This window comes from Agelaius phoeniceus, chromosome W, assembly GCF_051311805.1.
Source record: "Agelaius phoeniceus isolate bAgePho1 chromosome W, bAgePho1.hap1, whole genome shotgun sequence".
In the NCBI taxonomy this organism is placed as follows: domain Eukaryota; kingdom Metazoa; phylum Chordata; class Aves; order Passeriformes; family Icteridae; genus Agelaius; species Agelaius phoeniceus.
Window position 1 is genome coordinate 6,467,439 of NC_135301.1, and position 24,839 is coordinate 6,492,277.

Here is a 24,839-nt window from a genome sequence, read left to right on the forward strand (position 1 = left end):
AGGAGGACAAGCGGTGATGCAATTCCCCCCCAGGTCAAGCCCCTTCTCTGGAGCCCCCCCTTCAGCACTAGTTGTACTTTGTCCATGAGAATGTATCTCAAGGAGTTGTTCTTGGCCTTGGTTCCCAGGAAGAACCAAGACAGCATGTAGCCTTGTACATCTCGGGGCTTGGAGCTGTGGAATTTGTTTTGTCCTTCTGCTTAAGGAAAGGCCATGGAAAAATACTGGGAAAACTAGCCACTAATACAACAGACTACAGAGCTACAAATACATGTGTGAAGAATAAAGAGAACATATAGAGGAAAAACAAGGCAAAACCTAAATTACATCAGATGGAGATCCATGAGGTGTAGTAAACCCCATAGATTTAGGAAAAGCTCCATGGAGGATATGAACAATAGGAATGCTGAAACAGCAAAAGAAAATTCCTTTTTTCCTGCCCTCCACCCCTTAACCTACCTCTGTAACCCTATAAGGCAATGTCATGTTAACCCCTTACCCATTGGTCAAGCTTGGATCCTTTCCAACCCTATAAAAGAAGCATACTGTACCCCATTAGGGGAGAAAGAAGAAGAGCAGAGACCCTTCACGGACCTCCCCAAATAAAGCCATCTCCGTGGAACAGCCTGCACCTTCTCCTTCTCCTCTCTCTCCGTCTGCTGCAGCCTCCAGCCCAGGGCACCACTACCTAGCAAGCAAAGCTGAAATCCTAAGAGCTTGCAATCACTATAGAGCTGATAATCACCATGCTTGCTAGATGGTAGCCCTGCGGCGTTGGCATGAGTGAGCTAGCTTCGGGCACCCGGTCCCTACCCAGGGACTGAGCTCCTGAGCCCTAGTGCTCTGCTTTATGATAAGGCCAAATAAGAGGCTTTATTAATGAGGCAGCAAAGTCACAAGGGTTATTGGTTTGTTAGAAATCCCAGAAGTGCCTGAGAACGGTCACACAGGAATTGGAGCTTCTCCCCCCCAAAAAGGCAGCAGGATCAATAGCCCAAATGAAGTGCCTCTACACCGACACACACAGCATGGAGAACAGGAGGAGCTGGAAGCCATGGTGCAGCAGGAAAATTATGACATAGCTGCCATCATGGAAACATGGTGGTATGATTCACACAACTGGAAAGCTGCAGTGGATGGCTATAAACTCTTCAGAAGCGACAGGCAAGGAAGGAGAGGCAGTGGGGTAGCCCTGTATGTTATGGGGAGTGTCTTGATTGCCTGGAGCTTAATGATGGTGATGATACAGTTGAGGGTTCATGGGGAGGAATCCAAGCGAAGGCCAACAGGGCAGCTATCCACGTGTGAATCTGTTATAGACCACCCAACCAGAATGAAGAGGCAGATGTCATATTCTATAAACAACTGGGAGAAGTCTCACAATCGTTAGTCCTTGTTCTTGTCCAGGATGTCAACTTACCAGATGTGTACTGGAAATACAACACACTGGAGAGGAAACAGTCTAGGAGGTTCCTGGAGTGTGTGGAAGAGAACTTCCTGACACAGCTGCTGAGCCAACCAGGGGAGGTACTCTGCTGGACCTGCTGTTTGTGAACAGAGGACTGGTGGATGATGTGGTGGTCAGAGGCTGTCTTTGGCACAGCGATCACAAAATGATAGTTTTGGATTCTTGGAGAAGCGATGATAAGGGTCAGCAGAACTGCTGCGTTGGACTTCCAGAGGGCAGACTTTGGCCTGTTTAAGAGACGGGTTAATGGAGTCCCGTGGGAGGCAGTCCTGAAGGGCAAAGGAATACAGGAAGGTTGGACATTCTTCAAGAAGGAAATTCTAAAGGTGTAGGCAGTCTTCATGTGCCAGAAGACTAGCTGATGGAGAAGACCAGCCTGGTTGAACAGAGACCTTTGGCTGGAACTTGGGGGGAAAAAAGAGAGTCTGTCATCCTTGGACGAAGGGGCAAGCAACTTGCAAGGATTACAAGGATGTTGGGAAAAAATTAGAAGGGCCAAAGCCCAGCTAGAACTCAATCTGGCTACTGCCACAAAAGACAATAAAAAATGTTTCTATAAATATATCAGCAGCTGTCCTGGTTTAGGGCAAATTTGGGAGAAAACCTCCAAAGGGGGCCCCTCCAGAAAGCAAACCCACACAGCCTCTCCCCCCAACTGGTTCGGGAAGGATTCCTCAGAGAAAAGTGGAAAGAACCTGTTTATTTAACCGGCACAGCACCCCCAGCACACAAAATGAACAATACCAGTTGGCAAAACTCCTTCACCGCTCTGAAGAGATGACAAATTCAGAAAGTCTCTCCTGGGAGTGGTTGCTCTGTTATCAGTCCCTCCATCGCTGGGAATGGCTGCTGCAGGCCACAAAGTGCAAACTCTTGGTGTTTCCCAGGTCCCAGTCCAGAGCACGTTCGAATGGTTCAAAGAAAAGGGAAAGAAAAACAGTCGAGGGAAAATTCAGACTGCCTAGCTAAACTAACTAACAAGCAAAAGCAAGAGCAAAGCAGGACCAAGAGCAAAGCGAAAGCAAGAGCAGCCCTATGTACTGCCCCGTGTCTGTGTCCTGACAACTGTGGGGGAGTGAGCAGGCTGATAACAAAACAAAACTTGGCTCTTCAGAGCCAGTCTTGAAGGCACAGAACATAATATCCAGCATAAACAGAACAGATGACTTGGGATACAAGCATCATAATATCACCCTAGGACATTAGCAAAAGGCAGGACAAGGAGAATATCCTTAATTGGGTGTGTGGGAAAGCATAGTGACAGAGGATGAGGAAAAGGCTGAGGTACTCAATGCCTTCTTTGCTTCAGTGTTTTATAACAAGACCAGTTTGTTCACTTGGTGCCCAGCTCCCTGAGCTGGAAGATGGAGACAGGTAGCAGAATGAAGCCCTCACAATCCAAGGAGAAATGGTCAATGACCTGCTACACCACTTGGACACACACAAGTCCTTGGGGCTGGATGGGCTCCACCCAAGGGTACTGAAGGAGCTGACAGAAGTGCTCACCAAGCCACTTTCAATCATTTATCACCAGTCCTGGCTAACCAAGGAGGTCCCAGAAGACTGGAGTTTAGCAAATATGTCCATCCAGAAGAAGGGTTGGAAGTAGGATCTGGGGAACTACAGGCCTGTCAGCCTGACCTCGTTTCCAGGGAAGGTAATTGACCAGATAATCTTGAGTGCCATCACATGGCACCTACAGAACAACCAGGGGATCAGGCCCAGCCAGCATGGGTTTAGGAAAGGCAGGTCCTGCTTGACCAACCTGATCTTCTTCTATGACAGGGCAACCTGCCTAGTGGATGAGGCAAAGGCTGTGGATGTTGTCTCCCTGGAGTTTAGTAAAGCCTTTGACACTGTCTCCCACAACATTCTCCTGGAGGCACTGGCTGTTCATGGCTTGAACGTGTATACTGTTGGCTAGGTCTATGAATTTGCAGAGAACACCAAGTTAGTTGGGAGTGTTGATCTGCTGGAGGGTAGGAAGGTTCTGCAGAGGGCTCTGGACAGGGTGGATTAGTGGGCTGAGGCCAATGGTATTCAGTTCAACAAGGCCAAGTACCAGGTCCTGCACTTGGGTCACACCAACCTGTCACAGCATATGCCACAGCACCTGCCACAGTCGAGATGGCCACAATACACAGAGTACCACCATACAATATCAGAAAGCTTTAAGCACCCCCATACAGAGTAACATCACATCACTTTAGAAGGCTGCAAGTGTCCACCCCTTTTGTTCTTTAGCCCAACCTTTTACCCCTCATTGTTCATGTATTGCACCTGTGTGCCTTCTGTTCCCTTTTGTGATTGGTCAGTACACCTCAGCACTCCATGTCTCATTGCTTTCAATACTGTTCACCTGCTTTTCACAGTTGTAGCCCGTTAGGGATGAGGCTCGGCCACAGCCCCATTCCCAATTACCACAAACTGTGTACCTACACCAATCCCCTGCAGTACTACAGGCTGGGGCAGAGTGGCTGGAAAGTGGCCCAGCAGAAAAGGACCTGGGGTGCTGGTCAACAGCCAGCTGAACGTGTGCCAGTGTGTGCCCAGGTGGCCAAGAAGGTCAATGGCATCCTGGCCTGTATCAGCAATAGTGTGGCCAGCAGGGCTAGGGAAATTATTCTTCCCTTGTACTTGGCACTGGTGAGGCCACACCTTGAATCCTGTGTTGAATTTTTTGCCTCTCGCTACAAGAAAGATATTGAGGTGGTGGAGTGTGTTCAGAGAAGAGCAATGAAGTCCTATGAGGAGCAGCTGAGGGAGCTGGAGGTGTTTAATCTGGAGAAAAGGAGGCTCAGGGGACCTTATTGCTCTCCACAGCTAACTGAAAGGAGGTTGTAACAACACGTGGATTAGTTTCTTCTCCCAGGTAACACGTAACAAGACAAGAAGAAACAGCTTTAAGTTGTGCCAGGGAGAGTTTAGATTGGATTTTAGGGAAAATTACTTCATGGACAGTGTTATCAAGCTGTCTAGGGAAGCGGTGGAGTCACCATCCCTGGAGGTATTTTAAAAGCTGTGTAGATGTGGTGCTTAGGGACATGGTTTAGTGTTGGATTTGGCAATGCTGGGTTAGTGGTAGGACTCAGAAGTCTTTTCCAACCTAAACATTTCAATGATTCTAAATAATGCTTGCCCACAGCTGTTTATTTAAAGTAGTGAATATCAAGTGTTAGCTTTATTATTACAGTGGTAATGTTCAGTATGAAACTTGTGTGATGTCTGAAAGAGACTTGCATGCTCTATGAAATCATAGCTGTCTAGTGTGTCAGGTCACCCAGATTGTTTCATAAAGGGTAGAAGCATAAAGAGCAGAGTTCAATACTTTAATTTTGACGTTTCTTTTTCCCAACACTGACCAGACTTGAAATCGCAGCCTCAACCATCCCCAGTTCTAATCCATCTGACCCAGCGACAGCAACAACAAACACAGACAGCCCCTGTTCCTCCTCCTGGGCTGGAGTCCTTCTCCCAGGTAAAACTCCACGAGCCATTACCAGTAGACACCTCTACCGCTGTTAGCAAAATGTTACAGCTCCCCACTATATCTATGGATAACCAGGAAGTGACTGCCCACCAAACGCAGCAGAAGCAGCTAAAACCACCAAAACGGAGGATAACTCCAGCATCTAAGGTGGGTAATTGAGTTTGTCCATAGTAAACATAAGCATACAAAAGCTTGTATCAGCAATAGTATGGCCAGCAGGATCAGGGAAGCGATTTTCCCTCTGTACTTGGCACTGGTGAGGCCACACCTTGAGTCCTGTGTCTAGTTCTGGGCTCCTCAATTCAGGAAGGATATTGAGGTTCTGAAGCAAGTCCAGAGAAGGGTAATGAAGCTGGTGAAGGGGTTGGAGCACAAGTCCTGTGAGGAGCAGCTGAGGGAGCTGGGGGGCCTTAGCCTGGAGAAAAGGAGGCTTGGGGGGACCTTCTCCCTCTCTACAACTGACAGGAGGATGGAGCCAGGTGGGGGTTGGTCTCTTCTTCCAGGTAACAATTGACAAGACAAGAGGAAATGGCTGCAAGTTGTGCCCAGGGAGGTTTAGATAGGATATTAGGAAAAATTTCTTTACAGAAAGGGTTGTCAAGCATTGGGACAGGCTGCACAGGAAGGTGGTGGAGTCACTATCCTTGGAGGTATTTAAAAAACATGTAGATGTGGTGCTTAGAGACATGGTTTAGTTGTGGACTTAGATTAATGGTAGGACTTGATCTTAAGGGTCTTTTCCAACTTTAATGATTCTATGTATAAGTTTCTAGGAAGAAGGAGAGCAAGGACCATGGTCTGTTTCTTGTTTATAAAGCAGGAAATTCAAAGCTGAATAGTTTTTAGGTTCAAAATACAGTGATGTCTTTTCCAAGCACATATCTAATTGTTCTGTGTGGAAAATGACTGTTACTATGTGATTTCTGGATTGACTTAGTAGCCACAAGATGAATATTGGCTGAGGGGGATGATCACAGATGACACTTTGATATTGTAGAATAGTATGGCTTACTCTTTCAGCTCCAGATCAGGGCATAGAATCAATGAATTAATTTCAGGTTACAATAATGTAGTTAATTTATGTAAAGTGGGGGGTTGTCACAGATCTAGTTAGCAGCAAAGGCTGAGCCAGTAACTGAAGAAGCCTGTAGTTAAGGGACAAGACTGACAGTTACTTATATCTTTAATACAGATAGTGCATGAAAAGGAATTATCTTGGGTTTTTTCCTCCTTTAAGATTCCTGCCTCAGCAGTGGAGATGCCTGGATCAGCAGATGTGACAGGATTAAATGTTCAGTTTGGAGCTATGGAGTTTGGATCAGAGCCTACGCTCACAGAATTTGGATCAACTTCAAGCAGTGAGAATACCAGGCAGGCAACCAACAATAGCTTGTACTCAAAATCTGTCAAGTATGTGTGAACTCCCCTCCTGCATTCTTGCATGTCTTTTTTAAGGGGTCAAGTTTGTGCCAAAAACGTCAAGGCACAATTGCCATGTAATGAGAGGGAGAAATATGATGACATATAAGGTGAACATGTGCCCAGGTGGCCAAGAAGGTCAATGGCATCCTGGCCTGTATCAGCAATAGTGTGGTCATCAGGGCCAGGGAAATAATTCTTCCCCTGTACTTGGCACTGGTGAGGTCACACCTCGAGTCCTGTGTCCAGTTCTGGGCCCAATTCAGGGAGGACATTGAGATGCTGGAGTCCAGAGAAGAGCAACAAAACTGGTGAAGGGTCTGGAGTGCATGTCCTATGAGGAGCGGCTGAGGGAGCTGGGGATGTTTAGCCTGGAGAAAAGGAGGCTCGGGGGGACCTTCTCACTCTCTACAACTCCCTGACAGGAGAGTGCAGCCAGGTGGGGGTTGGGCTCTGCTCTCAGGGAACAAGGGACAGGACAAGAGGACACAGTCTTAAGCTGCCACAGAGGAGGTTCAGGTTGGACATTAGGAGGAATCACCCAGAAAGGGTGATTAGACATTGGAATGGGCTGCCCCAGATGGTGGTAGAGTCACCATCCCTGCAGGTGTTTAAGGAAAGACTGGATGTGGCACTTAGTGCCAAGGTCTGGTTGACAAGGTGGTATTTGGTTATAGGTTGGACTCAATAATCTCAGAGGTCTTTTTCAACCTAATTGATTCTGTAAAGTGTTTTCTGTGGATGACATCTTAAAAAAGAAATTTATTTTCTAATTACAATCAAAATCTCCCTAGATGGGTCAGTATGAAGCTGGAGATGACATGAATGTATATAACCTTAAAATTAAGCTACCCTTTATAAAATTGCGATTTTATGTTTAGTTTTCCTGTTTTTCAAATTTGTTTGAGGGTTTGTTCCTCACAACACATTTTTTTTTTCCTGATTTTTGGTCCAGGAGAGATGATCTTTGTACCATATATGTGTATTAGTACATTGGCACTGGATTATAAATCTGATGCTTCTATGGGATGAGAAAAAAAGCCGATCTTTCATTATGCAGAACCTCTTACTGAAATGCTAAAATGGCCAATGATAAATGATGATAAATGCCAACATACTTGTAACTCTTTTTTTTTCCTTATTTATTCAAAAATTGGCTTCAGTAAGAAGTTTTCCAAAGTTAAATCAGAAATATTATTAAAAATTAACTTTCACATTAATTTCTAGTTCTGTAAACTTAAAAAAAAAAAGGTGTTTAGAAAGTAAAACAGTCCTGCATATTTAAAGTATTTTTTAAAAGTATTTTTCCTCTTTGCATAGTTCTGTTCGACTGCTACTTTAATGACAGAATTCTGTTGTTAAAAGAGACTGTGTGTTTCTCATCATATACCAGACTTTATGGATCTACTTGTTTAAAAAAGAGTTTATGTTCATTAATATATCCTTTGGGAAGGTGAAAATAGCATGACCAAAAATAGTGCTTGTGTGTAAACTCTTGTTTTGGTTGGGCTGGCAAGAGGAAGATGAATGGTGCTTAGTGCAGTGGATGGTTTTGAAGCAGTGATTACTGGGGACCAAAGTAAAATTATATATTTTTTCTCATTATTAGATTTTCTAGTATAAATAATGTATATTTGACTCCATGTTTAAGGTAGTTCTAGATAACTATATAGGAGCTGATATTTTCACAAAGGTATTTGAGATCTAGTGTGCCATGTTGATAAATAATTTTTACTTTTTCCAGTGATCCTTTGAATACCTCTCTGCCAATATCCAATACAGTACAGGAGTCCACCTACACAGCCTCTGCTGTCAGCTCTTCCAGTGTGACCTGCTCATCCCAGAGCACCAGCCCAGTAACAACTTCCTCCTATGAGCAGACTTCTGTGCTTAGTAGGATAGTGTACGAAAGCTCCATGGCTCCATCTGAACCAACCCCTGTTGCAGTTACAGTGAGTGAAATTCTGAAATAAGACTTTGAAAAAAGGGAAATATTCTTATCGGTGTTAGACTTGTATTACCCAAATATGTTAATATTTTAACCAAGCCAAGTGGTATTTTTGATTCCCAGGTCCATTCTGTTGTTTTTTCTTTTCCTATTTTGTAGCCATTTCTTGTATATGGGATATAAGAGCCTCTGCTTTTATGGGTTTTGACATCTTAAATTGCTGTTTGACCTTTATTCTTAGTAACACTTAACATCCTAGCTGAGTTTCCTTCCCTGAAGCTTAGTTTTTAAAAAAGGAACTATTTCTGTATGTAAATATCAGTTATGGTATTTTGCCATAACTTGACCATTTCTATCCAAAGGTATATTATTTATTAAATTAATATGGCACCTAGAAAATGAATCCCAAACTGTTTGTGGCCCTTCCAACATTACTCTTTTGTTTGATTTAAACTGCAGTTGGAATTAGTTTCATCTTTTATTTTAAAAAGCATAAGGAGAGATCTAATCTAGGACAGAGAGAGTCTCAGAAGATATTCAAAAGCACCTACTCTATTTGTATATGGAATGTAGGTTTGTTTTAAGATAATTTATTTTATCAAATATTTAAGGAACTTGTGAGAGTTTGTAAGTTTATTTACTCCTAGCCTTTTTTATATAATGGCTCAGTCACACCTGTCTTCTGCACTAGCTCGTATTTACTGGTGAGGATCAAGCATAGACTATCCACTTCTGTACTCCAGCGTTATCCAAAAAACAACTGGTGCCTCTCAAGTCTTATCTTTCAATAGAAAAAAATTGGCGCCTCTGTGTAACTTGAATACTTAAAATTGTGAGTTGCATTAGATCAAAAACATAACCATTTCCTATATGTTATAGCAATTCTTTCTTTCATATCAGTGTGAACCTGAAGTTTATGTTATATACAGTAGATGGGATGGTTTCCAGCTGATGGGTGTATTATGGGCAGTATATGGGATTCTGTATGTTCAGTACACCTCATACTCGAGACAACTTTATTATGTGGTTTCGTTAAAGGCTATAAAAAAGTTAATTTTCTGTCTTTTTGGTCTTTCAATTTAGAACGAACATAGAATTTTGCATGAAGCATGTTCTGTGTGTGGTTTGGTCTGAAAATTTAATATTCCTATTTGATAATTTATTTACCCATTTCTTCTTTGTTTACAGAACGGGCACAACAGTGTTAGAACACAGGCAACTCTTGACAGTAAGTTTACCAAGCTTGGTTGTGCAGAGGACTTTCTGATCCTTCCTTACTACTTGCTGTGTGCACAACTGTAGCAGTGATGTCTGGTTTAAGGTTTTACATTGTTCTCACTGACTTTTATTACTGACTCTCTTGAGTTTATTATGTATTTCCATAGGATATACTACTTGCTGCTTGACTAGAACTGAAGTGTGAAAGCAGCTCTATTAAATCTACAAACCTAAGCAGTCTTAGAATTAAAGAAGCTGATTGGCTGCTGCTTTCTTTTGAATTTATCTGCCAAAATTAGGAGAACATTTTAAAAAATATAAAATTAAAAATTAATACAAAAATTTTTAGTAATTCTTCCAATTCTCAGTTGGGAAGCTGTGAATAGCATTTAGCTGTAATGACACAAAGTGACATTCTTGGAATGCACCTCTCATTGGGTATAGTGCTACTTGCGCCCTATTAGAAGCCCTTGGGGAATATAGGTGACTAACATGCTCCCTCTGCCAGGTACCTTGCTCCCTTGCAGTGGAGTAAGAATAACATAATACTGGCTCTGATACAGGCATTACTGTTATCTTCATCTTGGCCAGGTTCTAATGTGGTATTTTACTTGTAGCATCCCTACATCTCTGTTCCTGGAGTTAAAATAATTAAATCAAATTCTAGTCATTAATCTTCTGACCTGTGCTGGTCTGTGGAAATTTTCAAGGGCAGCAGTATGAATTAACATCTTTTGGAATTCCAAGACTTTAAGTCTGTCTTCCTCTTAAGCATCTCTTCAGGTAGGTCACTAATAGGGCAGACTGTTTTTTTAATACTTCTGTGTAGAAAGAAGTTGGGCATTCAAACCTATAAACAATGTTTTGTTAGTGCTAAGTTAAATTCTAATGAACAGGAGGAGTGTATATGCCCAAAGAGTTACCACTTGAAAGATTGTTATGTATAAAAACAACTTTTCAAGTGGAAAAGTTTCTTACTCTTGTGTACAGAATGAATGAATAATGTATGAAATTCACTACAGGACTTGGTTTTTTTGCTATGGAAAACAAAGATCTGAGAATTCCTAATATTTTTGTAATTATTCTGTAACAGCTTTATTAGTCCCTTTTTCTGAGCCAGTTCCCCTTTGAGAACACTTTTGGTCTTTTCTGTATTTCAAGCACATAAAGTGGAATCAGTCTTCTTCCATGTATCTATTTCATTAATCAAAACTATTATGTATTTTCTCTTTTTAACATTTGAAAGTAGTGACATTTTTCCCTTCTGCATGTGCTGATAATATTCTTAGTTCATAGGATGGTTTGGGTTGGAAGGGATTTCAATTTTAGTTCCAACACCCTGCCATAGACAGGGACACCTTCCACTAGACCAGGTTGCTCCAAGCCCCATCCAACCTGGCCCAGAACACTTCCAGAGATAAGGCAGCCACAGCTTCTCTGGGCAACTTGTGCCAGTGCCTCACCACCCTCACAGGGAAGAATTTCTTCCTAATATCTAATCTAAACCTATCCTCTTTCAGTTTAATGCCATTCCCCTCTGTCCTGTCACTCCATGCCCTTGTGAAAAGTCCCTTTCCAGCTCTCTTGGAATCCCTTTAGGTACTGGAAGGCTGCTACAAGGTCTCCCTGGAGCCTTTTCTTCAGGGTGAACAATCCCAATTCTCTCAGCCTGTCTTCACAGGAGAGGTGCTCCAGCCCTCTGATCATCATCTTGTCCCTACTCTGGACTCACTCCATCAGGTCCACCTTCTTCCGATGTTGGGGCCTCCAGAGCTGGACACAATACTCCAGGTGGGGGTCTCATGAGCACAGAGTAGAGGGGCAGAATCCCCTCCCTCGACCTACTGGTCACACTGCTTTTGATGCAGCCCAGGATACACTTGGATTTCTGGGCTGCAAGTGCACACTGCTGGTTTATATTAATTTTTTCATTCACCAAGACCCCCAAGTCCTTCTCCCCAGGGTTGTTCTCAATCCATTCTTCACTCACCTTGTATTTGTGCTTGGGATTTCCCTGACCCAAGTGCAGGACCTTGCACTTGGACTTGTTGAACTACATGAAGTTTGCACAGGCTCACCTGTCAAGGTCACTCTGGATGGCATCCCTTCCTTCCAGCATGTCGACTGCACCACACAGCTTGATCTCTTCAGGAAACTTGCTGAGGGTGCACTCAATCCCCCCGTCCATGTCACTGACAAAGATGTTAAACAGCACTGGTCCCAACACCAATCCCTGAGGAACACCACTCATCACTAGTCTCCACTTGGACATGGAGCCCTTAACTGCAACTCTTTGAGTGCAACCATCCAGCCAACTCCTTATGCACTATGTGGTGCACCCACCAAATCCATGTCTCTCTAGTTCAGAGACAATGATGTTGTGTGGGACAGTGTCAAATGCTTTGCACAAGTCCAGGTAGATTATGTCAGTTGCTCTTCTCTCATCCACCACATTCCCCTTTTTCAGTCAGTGGGAACTTCACTGGACTGCCATGACTTCTCAAATATGATAGATAGTGGCTTAGCCACTTCTTCTGCCAGTTCCCTCCAGACCCACAGATGTATCTCTTTAGATCCCATGGATTGCAGGTTCCTTAAATGGTCTTGAACCTGATCTATAGAATTTCCTTCTCTGTTGTCAGTTATCCTCATGCTTATTGCCAAGGCCAAGGCTTCTTGATTTCTGTTTGTATAGTAATCCAGTAACCCGACTTGAGTCATTTAGTGAGGAAAGCAAACCAGTAACTTGAACAAACTGTGATGTGTACCTTCTGAGTGTATATGTGAATTTTCTTTTGTGACCATTCTAAGATTGTCTTTACATGCATTGCAAGTTAGTGATGATCCACTGGCTAGTGGTCTCTGATATGGTATGGAAGCATGGTCCAACAGAAGGCAGGGCTCCACTCTCTTTTGCTTTTATTGGTGAATGAGTGCCTCTAATTCTGTGTATTAACTTCAGAGAACAAGAGATAAGTGTAGAAACAGCTGGGTATTCTGTTGGGCAGTAGAGTTGTTCAGTGTCTTAGTATAGTGATCATTTGGAAAGGTACATCTGTGGTAAACAAGTTCTACTCTGTGTACCTGAAAGTACTATTCATGCTTAAAGATTTTTGTTATCTAGGTCACATAAAGTTAGACAATATTTGGCAACTCTTTAGCCATCAAAAGTGCTTAATGCTGTACCCAGTTGTGGCCTTTTATCATAGCTTCTTTTATTCTACTGCATTAAACATTTGACTCAGTTCTCTGAACTGATGTGTTGTATGTACCCTTGTACTCCAACGATCCAGGTATTAAACATCAATGGTGCTGTGTAGGTTGCTATGAAGAAGCAGAGCTGTAGGTAAAAGCAGATTTGTACAGCACAAATTACTTCTCTTTGTGGAACCAAATGCAAGGAATTTTAAAGTGAAGATTCACTTGTGAGCAAAAGGTAGTAATCCAGATAGTGGGAGTTTAAGTGCAGAAGACTAGTTTGCTACACACATAGCATTGAAAATTATAAATCTACTGTAGGTGAAGAGCTTAAAGGGAAAAAATGATAGTTATGTTGCTGTTTGAATTTTCATTAATAGCCTGATTCTTGATACTGTTATTGGTTCTTACTGGTCAGGTTTTTGTAAACCAAGGGGAGAACACTGTTGTGTTCCTAAATCCAGGCTAGTATGTCAAGTATGCTGGAATTTGTCTTTGAATGTCTCTTTTTAATTTGTTGCAGCTACTTCATCAGTTCCTGTGCTTAAAACAGAGCCTTCTCCCTCACTACCTTCTGCTGGTTCTCTGCCCAGCATGGTGTCCACTACTGCTTCACTTCTGCCTTCAGCATCGCAGCATGCAGGCACTTTGTCCAGCTTGCCTCAGTCCAGTGATCTGGCCAGCAGCTCACTCTCACAGTTAAGCAGGTGCAGTAGGAGTTGTGATAAACTGAAAGGGGTTCAATTGTCAGGAAAGGACAGACATAAGGGTGATTGTGTATGGGGCTGTCACTTACCAGGGTCTCTTTTTCTGACATTAACTAGAATTAGGAGAGAGATTCAGAAGAGGCTAGGATGTTTCTGGTTACAAAGTATGAGCTCTGGGCTGCCTCTTAATGATAGAGCAGCTGCTGCCCATGATTGTCTTGGTTTAAGACAAGTTATGAGGTGGACACTGAAATAAGTTACCTCCCCTTTAGTTTTAACCAATCCCTTTTCACCAATAAGGAGATATGACTATTGTTATAGATGAGTAATGGGATGATTGGCTCTCACAATTAAGGGATTAACATTGTGTCTATGATAAGAGAAGTTTTATTGATGTATAGTTATGGTATTGTAGTTTGTTGTTTAGACATCCTCTGTTCTCCCCATAGTCCCCTTTCCCCCCCTCTGTATTGTTGCCACCAGACAACCTGGGTTGTCAGGGTTGTCCGAGACATGTGGAGGGAGGGCATGTACATGTGCCCCTTGCATGGGGGAGTTGGGAATGGGAAAAGCTTGTTGCTAGGGGATGCGGCATGACAACACCTCACCTCCAATCAAGTTACAAGAAAGTAGTCTCCTCCAATGGATGGCAAAGAAGAGTTGACTGACAGACTTTAGGAGAGGCCAAGGTTGCCTGATGCAACCCCCAGGGGTATAAAAGGCGGAGCAGCCATTTTGTAGACAAGCTCCTGGCAGATGGTCATACACTCCCAGTGCACTGTCCTTTTTCCTTAGTCAGTCCTTTGTTGTATTTTTTTAAGGTTTAATAAACCTTTAAAATTTTAAAAGTGACAGGTCATTTCTCACAAATATGAGTAGATATAAGTGAAAAAATAACAGTTTACTAAAAAAAACCCCAGAAACAGGCAAACATAATAACAGTAATAGTCACTAGTTACAAAATTGCTGGAATCTCACAGACTCCCTGGGAACAAGGAGAAATTTAAAAATGGCAGAGTAACCCCTCCCCCAAGATGGCACCCTCCACAGACAAGCATTTGTGGAAAGAGAAAGATGGCAGCAGCCCACCCCCCTCTTTTCTCTCCAGTGGCAGCAGCAGCTCCATTGGTGAAGGTGGCTGGCACACTCTGGCAGCTGGAACTTGGTCAAGGGCTAGAACTCATCGAAGAGACTTTGCCTTCCTCTTGGCAGAAGATGGCAAGGCAGCCAGCTGGGGAAACTTGGACTCTGCACCTTCCCATTTCCACTGGGCACTGCTGGTGGGCTGGGGCGATTGTATGGAGTGGGGCTGTTCTGTTCTTCTTGTTGCAATGCCGCAGCTGTAGGCAGGCACTCAATTTGCCTCTCAGAAAAAAAAACTACCTGAGGCAACCCTCTAGGAAAAAAAACAAAAACAAAAGAAACCCAAAAGAGAGCCTCTTCCCACTGGTGCCTTGGCTCTATCTCCCTGCAAGAACAAAGGGAAAAAAGCCAGAGCCATGAGGCAAGAGAGAGTTCTGCCTGAGTGCCTCAACCTCAAAAAACCTGGGCACCTCCCAGCCCTTCCATGGTTGTTTTCCTGCTGCAGGGTCTTAAAGAGACAGTAACAACGTTGGGCACAGATAGATATGGAATACAATAACACTTTGGTTTACCCAGGACAGTGGTTTATAAACAACTTAGTGTTTCAAGTAGCTCTTACTTCAGTCATGTCAGCTAAATTGATTCCCCTAGTTTGTTTTTCCTACTTTTTCTGCAGTGCTTGCTGATTGTTTAGTGTCGTATGTTTGAAATTATTCCCTAACAATTTACTTCCTGGCTAATTTTGAAATATTGTGTTTTCATTTATATTTGTATTTCTTAAAATTAGAAAATGGGAATGGTTCCACAGGGAAAGTGTGTGCCTTTTTCTAAAACATTTCCTTAAGACACTTTGAAATGTCAGATTAGTGTTTCTGGAAGTGCATTTAGCACAGCTTAGCTCATTCACACTGTCTGTCTGATATTTTAGTGCCTGTTACTTGAGCTTTGTCCTTGGACAGGTGATATCCCAAGGCTGTGCTGGTTATGTTTTAATACTCACCTTTGTACTGTATTTGTTAATATAAGAAACTAATTTTATGGGCTATCACAGACTTTTTTCTGTTAGCTAGGACATAGTCTCTTAATACACTAGTGTTTTCTGTTGAATAAAATGGTAAATGTGTCAAACAACAATAATTAATTCATTCACGTTGAAAATATATCCCCACATTTGTTTGTTGAAAAGCTGTGTACATTGGTAGAAATTTTAGTTGGAGGATTGATGCTGTTAGTCAGATACAAAGCACCATGAAAGATGATTCTTGAATTCCGAGCATGTCTGGCTTGGTTGTGCTGGTGGTTCTTGTCTGTCTCTACCATAGGTCAGATAGTGAATTAAGGCTTTTAGAAGAGCTGGGGAGAGTGGGCAAGGGAGTGGTTTAAAAATGTATGTAGACTGAACTGGTTTTTTCCTTGCTGCTTGAAGTGGTGTCATTGTAATTTCTGCAGGCAGAGAACAGTTTTAAAGAGTCAAAGTAAAATTAATCTATGGAACTGCCAACATTTATTCTGGTCCCGCATCTCAAAAGAGCTGCCAGAAGTGTTTGCCCTTTAATTAGGGCATATAATTTAGCTTGCAACTTTGCTATGAAAACTACTGTATTCTCTTGTGACTATTTCCATAGAAAACACGAAAATATTTGTTATGGTTAGGATCTCTCTTGCTTCTGATTTCAAATGAGGAAGGGTTTTTTTGAGCACCAAACCATACATAGTTTTTATATCTTTGCTTTATCAGTGTTCAATTTGTTTATTGTGCTGTAAGTTATGTTCTTGACCTTGAATGTAAGGTATAACTTCTGTCACTGTAAATGTTTAAAAAACCATTTCAGTCACTTTTCAGGGAGATCTTTGGATTACAGATGTATGTCAGTGCTGCTGTTAGTGCCAATAGTTCACAGGCCTCGTCAGTTAGGAAAAAAAGATGGTGCTAAAGCAGAGTTGCTTTCTAAAGCAAAGCTATTGCAAATGTTTTTAATCAGGGGATTCTTTATTTTCATATTTTACAGTGTATGTATAAAACAGAACTAATAGTTCTGTTTCATCTTTTCAAAGAGGAAATTGGTTTTGGTAGGGTGTAGTGGTATTAATTGGCCTTGATTAAATTGACAGATTCTATAGTAGTAAGGCTAACTTTTGGGCTTTCACAGATGCTCTTCATTTGTTGGGTTTTTTTTTTTTTTTTGAGCACTGTCTTTTGATAGTTTCTTGGGGCCTTTGGTAGAGTTATGGGGAAAATATCCTGCAGGTCTAGTTGGTTGAACTAATGTTATACGGGTTATGTGAGAAATACCATAATGACTCAAACCAAAGTACTATCTCACCTAATGAAGCAGTTTCTTATGGAAAGAATGAGAAACAAGCCATGTGTTTCTGTGAGTGTTCTTCTGGTTTTGGACTTTACGTAATTCCTGAACCAGCAGTTATTTTTTTCTAAAATATAGTAATTTGATAGTTATAAATGAATGGTGTTTTAGATGTTTCTTGTTAGTAATAGTTGTTTCTGTACTTCATTTTTTAAATTAAACCGTAGTAGGGTATTAGTTAAAGGGAAAATGTAGGGGGTGTGTGTGTGTATATATATAGACATTTCTACAGACAATTTTTTCTTTATTATCCTACTGTGTGTATATGTGTATACACATAGCTACAATTTTTATTCTTTAACTAATATTCTACTACCTACTCTATTTGCATATATGTGTGTGTGTGTATATACATATATATATTTAAAATGTTTTAGGAAAAAATAATTTTATTAACTGTGAGAAACAACTGCTCACTTTTAAAATTTTAAAGGTTTATTAAACTTTAACAAAAAATACAACAAAAGGACTAAATAAGGAAAAAATACAGCGCTGGGAGCCACCGTAACTATCAGCCACATGCTCATCTACAAAATGGATGCTCTGCCTTTTATATTCTTAGCCCCCTCCCAAAGTTTTGTCAGTCAACTCCTTCTCTGCTGTCCATTGGTGGAGATTACCTTCTTATATCTTGATTTCAGGGCACGTGTTGTTATGCTGTGCCTTGGTAATAAGCTGGCCTTCTCTAAATTCCCTGACTACTGAGGCTATTACAAGGGGGAGGGGAAAGAGTACTATGGGAGGACATATTACAGTAACATCACTATACATTTTAACATCTGCATAATATCTATCCCTTAATTGTGAGAGCCAACTATTATATTACTCATCTATAACCTTAACTCTTTGCAATTCCTTTTTAGCTCCCTTTCCAATCATCAGAGCAGCCTCTCCCCTGCCTCAGTGTTGTCTTCAAGCACATCACATGTGGTAAGTCCTATTTGCATTTCCACAGATATTTGGCATATAGTCAGTTTATCTGATGATTAAGACCCTCTCTTAGTTCAGTGTGTTCCAGTATGCTAATTAACGAAACAAGAGCTTTATCTCAGGGAAGGAGGACTGCCAGCTCTCTAGTGGTAAAAAAAGTCTTTAGCACTTGTGATTTGTACTCGATCAGGACTAGCTGTTACAGAGACTTGCCAGTCACACAACTGTAGAGGAAATTTTTGTGCCAGCAAGGAGGGATGGAATATAGAAAGAATTTCTTATAAAAAATGTGTTTAAATAAGAAATAAAACTTTAGATGTGGCTGTCTGAAACTGCTCTAAAATGTGGACCCTTCACAGACTCCACTGGAGAGATTAGCTGGCAAAGTGCAGGTGATGGAGTGGTACATGTCATGACAAATGCTTCAGGACAGATGATTTTAGAGTTTACCATGTGACATTGTTGTCACCTGTGTATTTAATGTATTAGAGATAACAAGGCAAATGGTAGTGAACACAGTGCTCTAGATGAGGTTGCACAAATGAAAGTCAGAGAGACACTGCCTTGTTCTGTCTCTACAATCCCCTTTGGGGTGTGCAGATAGGTTACTGCTTTTCTTTATGCTTGAATTTTGGTTTGTAATGCTCCACCCCTGTTGTATATGTAAATTAAAAATCACACTTATCAAAATGTACTCCTTTTTTGCTGTCAGCGTTCTTTTTGGTTTCTGTGTGTTGATGACACTGTTTTGCAGGTGTGATCAGCTTACAGCTAAAGTACTGTATTGTGCTGGATTCAAACCAGGAACTCCTTTATCTTCATGTGTTCCTGTAATACATTTTGTTTGTGTTTCAGTTTACCACATTGACTCTGTTGTGAGGCACTGCAGTTTTAATCTTTTAAATTCCACAAATGCACTGAGGAAATCACAATAGCAGTGTCCTGTATTTTGAAAACAGATATTGTCTTTTGGAAGAATATAGTTTATTTAACATAACAAATACTAGCTTAAAGGAGTATACAAGCAAAAAGGGCAAGAAATAATGCAAGGGAGTGACATTTGAGTTACTGTGGTATAATTTTGTGATGATATAGCAGTTTGAATTTGTCTCATGTAATAATTTTCTTTGAATGCTTAAAAATCACAAGCATGCAACTTAATTGCTTGCCTGATACATAGATAATGCATTATTTTTTACATGTGCTGCTGTTACTTAAAAGATTGTTGGGTTTGATTTTTAGTTTTGTTCCCCACCCCCCCCCATCTTTCACTGTGCCTCATTTGCTCTGTTATCCTCAATCTTTTTGTCTCCTTTCTAGCACACTAGTGTTGAGAACACAACTTCACTTCAGCCTTCAACAACTTTTTCAACTGCTTCAACCTCAGCCACTAGCACCACCTCTTCGGTTGTCAGCATGGCAAGCAGTATGAACACTACAGCTAGCCTTGGCCTGAGTGTTACCAGTGTGTCTGCTACCACACGGGCAGCTCCCTTAATGTCTTCAGGTTTGCAATATTAACAGTTTATGTGGAGAGACAGAGGACTTCGATCAGCAGGGCTGTCAGTTGAGCATCTTGCCAGCTATAGCTACGCTAAGAAATCCACACTTGACTAGCATTTTCAGCATGCTTTATTTTCTGGGTTATAAAATAAAATTGCCTGGGTTTGTGTATTTGAGATATTTGTTAGGACATTATGTGGCATTTATTTAACATATTCCATCCCCAAAGAGCTTTGTAAATAGAAACCAGAGTAATTCTGTCTTGGGAAGTTTTGGACTAGGAGATTGACCCTGTTTGTATTCCAGGTTTTAATCAGCTCTTTGCTGTGAGTTCACATTAGCTTTAATTTCAGTCTTCTCTGTGACTTGAATTTATTTGGCAGTGTCAAAATATACTGCAGTGTCCTCATTATCATATGCCACTTCCCTATTGCCACGTCTAGAGAAAGGAAAAAAAGGGGCAATGTGTTGACAGAGCAGAAAATTAAAGGAGTTAATTTGCTCTTAGACTGAAAACAATGCCTGAATTTTGCTTTCAGGAGAGGACTAAGGAAAGGAGACGTTCCAGTAATTATTGTAATTCTCTTGGACAGAGTAAATAACAAAATTAGACTGTTCTCTGATGGGACTCTTTTCAGTCTTAAGTAGCCTATGGTTTCCCTTCCTTGAGGCATGGTTAAACTCTCTAGGCTATTTTGAGCATTTTCATCAACCAGCACAAAATTCTGTGTAGTTCTGCTTTTACAAACTAAGACAGTGCAGCTGCCAGGACTTGTGAGCTATCTTGTCTCAATGCTGAAGCTTTTTCTTTTCTAAAGACTTGTTAAAGTGCCTGTATTTTAATTCTATAGGCAAAGCTCCCCCAAATCTGCCTCAAGGTTTATCACCCTTGTTGCATAACCAGTATATTGTGGGACCTGGAGGACTTCTGCCTGCCTACCCAGTAAGCAATTTGTTTGTCCTTGATTGATTAAGCCTTGGTGCAAGTGAGCCCTCCAGACCTGCTGTTGTCTATGCCAATGCATTTCTGTTGGCACATGTTGCACCTGGAATTCTTGTTCCAAATGCTGAAGAATGTTAAATGTATTCAGTGAGGGTTTACTGTTGATAGTAAACTGTATAAGTGTTGGTACAGACCTGATCTGGCTGCTGTTGTAGGTAAACATGCACATTGCTATGGTTTTCAGCATTATCAGGTTTTAGGCCCTTTGAATAAAATTAGATCCATTTAGGTTTTTATTACTGGAGTAGATAGTATTATGTAGTAATGCAATAGTAGTAGTGCAGAGTAATGGTCGAAATGTGCCATGTATCCTGTCTGTCATACTTTAATAGAGTGCATGTAACTTTTTGGTGTCTGACCAGGGTGAACATATTTTTGGTTATCTGTTTTTTGAATCAGAAACTTAATTCTAATAATTCTTCTATATTACACTGAATGCGAGGGGGATACCATAGGTTGCTTTGTGGTCTAGTAATAGAATCTTAAATCCTGCTATTTTCAGAAGTAATTATTACAGCAAGGAAGACTGTTGCTCTTACTCCCAATTCTGAATGCCCTGTAGATTTTAAACAATTTGATGAATGATGCATCTGCAAAAACCATATTGAACATGCAACAGTAATATTCTCAGAGGACTGCTGTCACAAGGAAGCAACATCAGAGTGAAAAGCCATTTTAAACTTTGCTCTACTAGCCTTAAAATGCTACAGTGCACCATGATAGCACAATGTGACATATATTTGTACATCTCTAAAATAGACTGGGCCTAGGTCAAACTGTTTAAACAGAGCCCCAAATTGAACATCATCAGAGAAATGTGTTATAATGTTTTATTTTCTATCTGTCTTTAAGCAGATTTATGGTTATGATGATCTCCAGATGCTTCAATCCAGGCTGCCAATGGTAAGTAAATGGCTTGCTTTATTTAGTTTTAAAGAAGTTATCTTCAGTGTTGATCATTTGTGCAACACAAATTAATTAATTTGATAGTGACTGAGAGCTTATCTCTATGTTCTATATTCTGTTTTTTTAATCATTCAGTTTTCTATGTTGTATAAATTGATACAGTGAAACTGTAAATTTGCAAACAGAAACAAATGTGCTCTGTGCTTGTGAAGCGATATGCGGAATAAATACACTCCACAACCTGATGTAGTTATGAAGTGGGTATGTATTGTCAGCGCCCAGCACAAGCGAGATAACTCTTGTGAAAACTTGTGCCCTGAGCCCTGGTCTGAGCCACATCTTTATTCACAAAGGTGTTCCATATACATTACTTGCACAACCTTTCCATGCATATTCAACCCCTGGCCCTGCCTGTCCTTGCCTCGCATGATAATTAGATCCACACCCTTCTAGGCATGCGTTGTTTGCTGTGGTGGTCGCAAGGGGGTCTTTGGTGGTCTCTGAGGCCAAAGATTGTGGTCTTCCTCATGATTGAACTTTTGTCCTTTGTGCGTGCGCTTTTGGTCTCTTGGTGCTTATCTGAGTATGTCTGTCGGTCTTGATGAGCTTGGAGACAGAGGAGCCCCTTTATCTGTGTTCTTTGCATCCCATGGTCTTCTTCCTGTATTGTTCTTTATGCAAGAAGCTTCAGAAATTTGCATTTTCCTATGCCCTTTGTACCATGGCAGAGATTTCTTAAGTAAAAGGTTAAAATTCAACACACAATTCTACAAGCTAAAATTTAAATGCTTAATTCATATTGCTAATTTAAGCGAACCCCCAAAACCTCCATTTCAGTGGTCTCTTTTCCTTTCCCTTGTGTATTGCCTTTGTTTTCATATTAGCTGATCTTTACACGTTTGGAAGAACCTGGGCAGTCCCCTCCTGGACCGAGGGTCTTGAGGGGGAAAGCAGTGGTTGCTGCGGTTGTGGCAGCAGCTTCTGAGGGGGCGGCAGCTTCTGAGGAAGTGGCTCTGGGTGTAGGCACTTGATTGTTGTATGTGTTCCTGGATACAGCTGCCCCAGCTCCTATGTCTCAAGCTCTTGAGGATAAGAAAGGCTTTTCCTTCGGATATATATATTGCTCCTACTCCTGCTGGGTTGAGTCCCTGGCTGTGGTCCCATGAGTGTGTGCCTGTAACAGCAGTAAAATGCTTTCTCTACCTTTTTGCCTGAGATGGCTGGGGAGCAAAGAACAAAATGCCCCCCATAAGACTGTAAGCCAAAGTTCTTGCATTTGGGATGGCCTTGAGCCCCTGTGCCCCAAGAGGAGGGATATCCAAGAGTCCTCTGAAGATGGAGCTGAACCAACTTATCTAGTTAGAGCTTTAGTAGGAGGAGAAGGAGGTGGTGGTTTCACTTGCTGAAGTTTCAAGGTCCCCTCCAACAGCAAGGATCACATTTTGCTTCTACGAGAGCTATTGTCAAATGTGAAAAACGCATTCACTCTTCTGTGAAAATTTAAAAAGTTTAATAAAGGACAATAAGAAACAAGGACCTGAAAAAGAGTGGAAATTTAACAGAGTAGAAATCCATTTCAGATTTAGGCGAAATGTGCCGCTTTGAATTATTAAGTCTGTAGCTTGCTAACATACGTGAACTTGTTTAGTCTGTTAGCTTTGCTGCCCTCACAAAAACTGCCTCAGCCAAGGAAAAAGGAATGCAATTTCCAAGCTGAAGGGATAAGAAGGGCCCCTTGAACTTTGAAACTAAGGCAAGAGACAGACAGGATGACCAGAGAGTTTTCTCTGTACAAGGACTAGTTGCAAGCTGTAATGCGAAACCACTAAAATTAACATGCATGAAGCTATTGTGAAACTCTATGCATATGTACCAGTAAGGAGGGATAAAAAAGGATTGGGAATTCTCAGGGGCGCGCATGTCCTTTAGGGGGAACGATCCCCACATGCATCCAGTGCTGTAATAAACATACCAGCTTTACAACTTTTACAAAGTTGTAGAGTTAGTGTTTTTCTGCAAATCAGACCATAGAGCAAAGGTTATTATGGCCAGGTCCATCTTGGCACTCAGCCAAGAGCACGCTGTTATCTTTGTGGATACCCCTTAAATACTTTTTCCCTTCAACCTGTTGCATATTCATAGATCCTTATGCATAGTAAGCTTTTCCCCAAACTAGTTTGCATGTTCCAAGAATTGTTTAGCATGTCTCCTCCTTGGATCAGCCTTTTTAGAGCATACTTATTCCTTGGTTGTGGTTTTAGTCTGTTCTTATCACCTCAGATTTTTGGGCCTTGGTCCACACTGTCTTCAGACGGTGAGTGCTGATAGTTGGCATATCTATAGCAAGTTGCCTCATCCTATGTTCATTAGATCTTATCCCATCTAAGAAGACATTTTAACACAAGCATAGCTATTTCACTAAGCTTAATTAACAACAGAAATAAAAACTATATAGTTATAACAAAGTTATTTTAACACTACACATATAAAACCCATTTTAATATTTGTGAAAAGCCAATATTATAATATGTATCCATAACATCATATGTTTTATCAAAGCTTTTGGAGGAGGGAAAATGTCTGTGTGGTGGTGTTGACAGGCTGGGAGCCATGGTCTTGTCAGGCAATGTTGTGTTAAGGAGTGCTATGCTTTGGGTGCTGGCATACGCACGATGTTTTGGCATACCTAGGTCCCCTTGTCACCGAAACTGCAGGAAAAACAAAAACCCTCCAACAGCATTTTTAGGGTTAGAGAATCAAGGCATTACTTTATTTCTGGCCAGGATGCTGTTCTGGCCAGGATGTGTAACATAAATAATTTCATCCACATATAGCCTGGGGTGTGCAGAGAAAATCAGTCCATGACACATGAATTTTACAAGATTTTTCAGATACTTATATATAGTAAACGCAGGGCGACCCCAACATCTGGGAGAAATGATGAGGAGGACTCCATGGATATCAGAAGGCTAATTAATTATTTATTATACTATATATTATTCTATATTATATTACACTATATTACATTACGTGTAAATTGAATCTGCACAAGCACTCAACTCCACTGCACTGAACAGAATCTCATGACTGTCCGCTGACAGTCCAGACACACACACACACCTGGATTCAATTGGTCAATGAATCAAAACACTCACACCAGAATCCAAGTACCAATTCCCTTCCGTTAAACAATCTTCCACAATGCATTCCACTTGTGAACAACAAGAGGCGCAGCAATTGAGATAAGAATAGTGTTTTCTTTCTCTGAGGTTCCTGGCTGCGATTCCCAGAAATATCCTTGGGAAGTTGTGCCTTGCTTTTCTCTGTGAAGAGAAATGCAGCCACACTTATACAGTCAGAACCCACAGTAATTCATTGGCTCAATGTTCATTGGTTCCAAGTTATATAGTTCTTAGTATTTGGTTTCCTATTGGCTACAGATCTCTTTGCCTCCGATGCTAATTAGGTCCTCATTCTTATTTCTCTTTTCCCAGAATGGGTGTCTCGACCATACCATGGGTGATATTTTGAGTTGATAGTCCGTTTATGGTCCTTGATGGCCGTTGATGCGTTTATCTTTTGTGTATCTTCTGTGCTACT

At 41.3% G+C, this 24,839-nt stretch overlaps 1 protein-coding gene and 1 non-coding gene across 2 annotated transcripts in view; both read left to right on the top strand.

Moving 5' to 3' along the window:
• The window catches only part of LOC129133639 (ubiquitin-associated protein 2-like), a 178,071-nt gene that overhangs the window by 86,553 nt on the left and 66,679 nt on the right, over positions 1-24,839 (top strand). The window contains exons 12-20 of the mRNA XM_077193162.1: positions 4,834-5,105; positions 6,196-6,368; positions 8,122-8,329; positions 9,514-9,553; positions 13,265-13,448; positions 17,761-17,827; positions 19,148-19,334; positions 20,182-20,273; positions 21,189-21,236. Coding sequence (XP_077049277.1) covers positions 4,834-5,105; positions 6,196-6,368; positions 8,122-8,329; positions 9,514-9,553; positions 13,265-13,448; positions 17,761-17,827; positions 19,148-19,334; positions 20,182-20,273; positions 21,189-21,236 — 1,271 coding nt within the window. The remainder of the gene's footprint in view (positions 1-4,833; positions 5,106-6,195; positions 6,369-8,121; positions 8,330-9,513; positions 9,554-13,264; positions 13,449-17,760; positions 17,828-19,147; positions 19,335-20,181; positions 20,274-21,188; positions 21,237-24,839) is intronic.
• LOC129133640 (small nucleolar RNA SNORD121A) lies at positions 5,805-5,887 on the top strand. Its single transcript, XR_008536031.1, has one exon. It is a non-coding gene; the product is annotated as a small nucleolar RNA SNORD121A (small nucleolar RNA).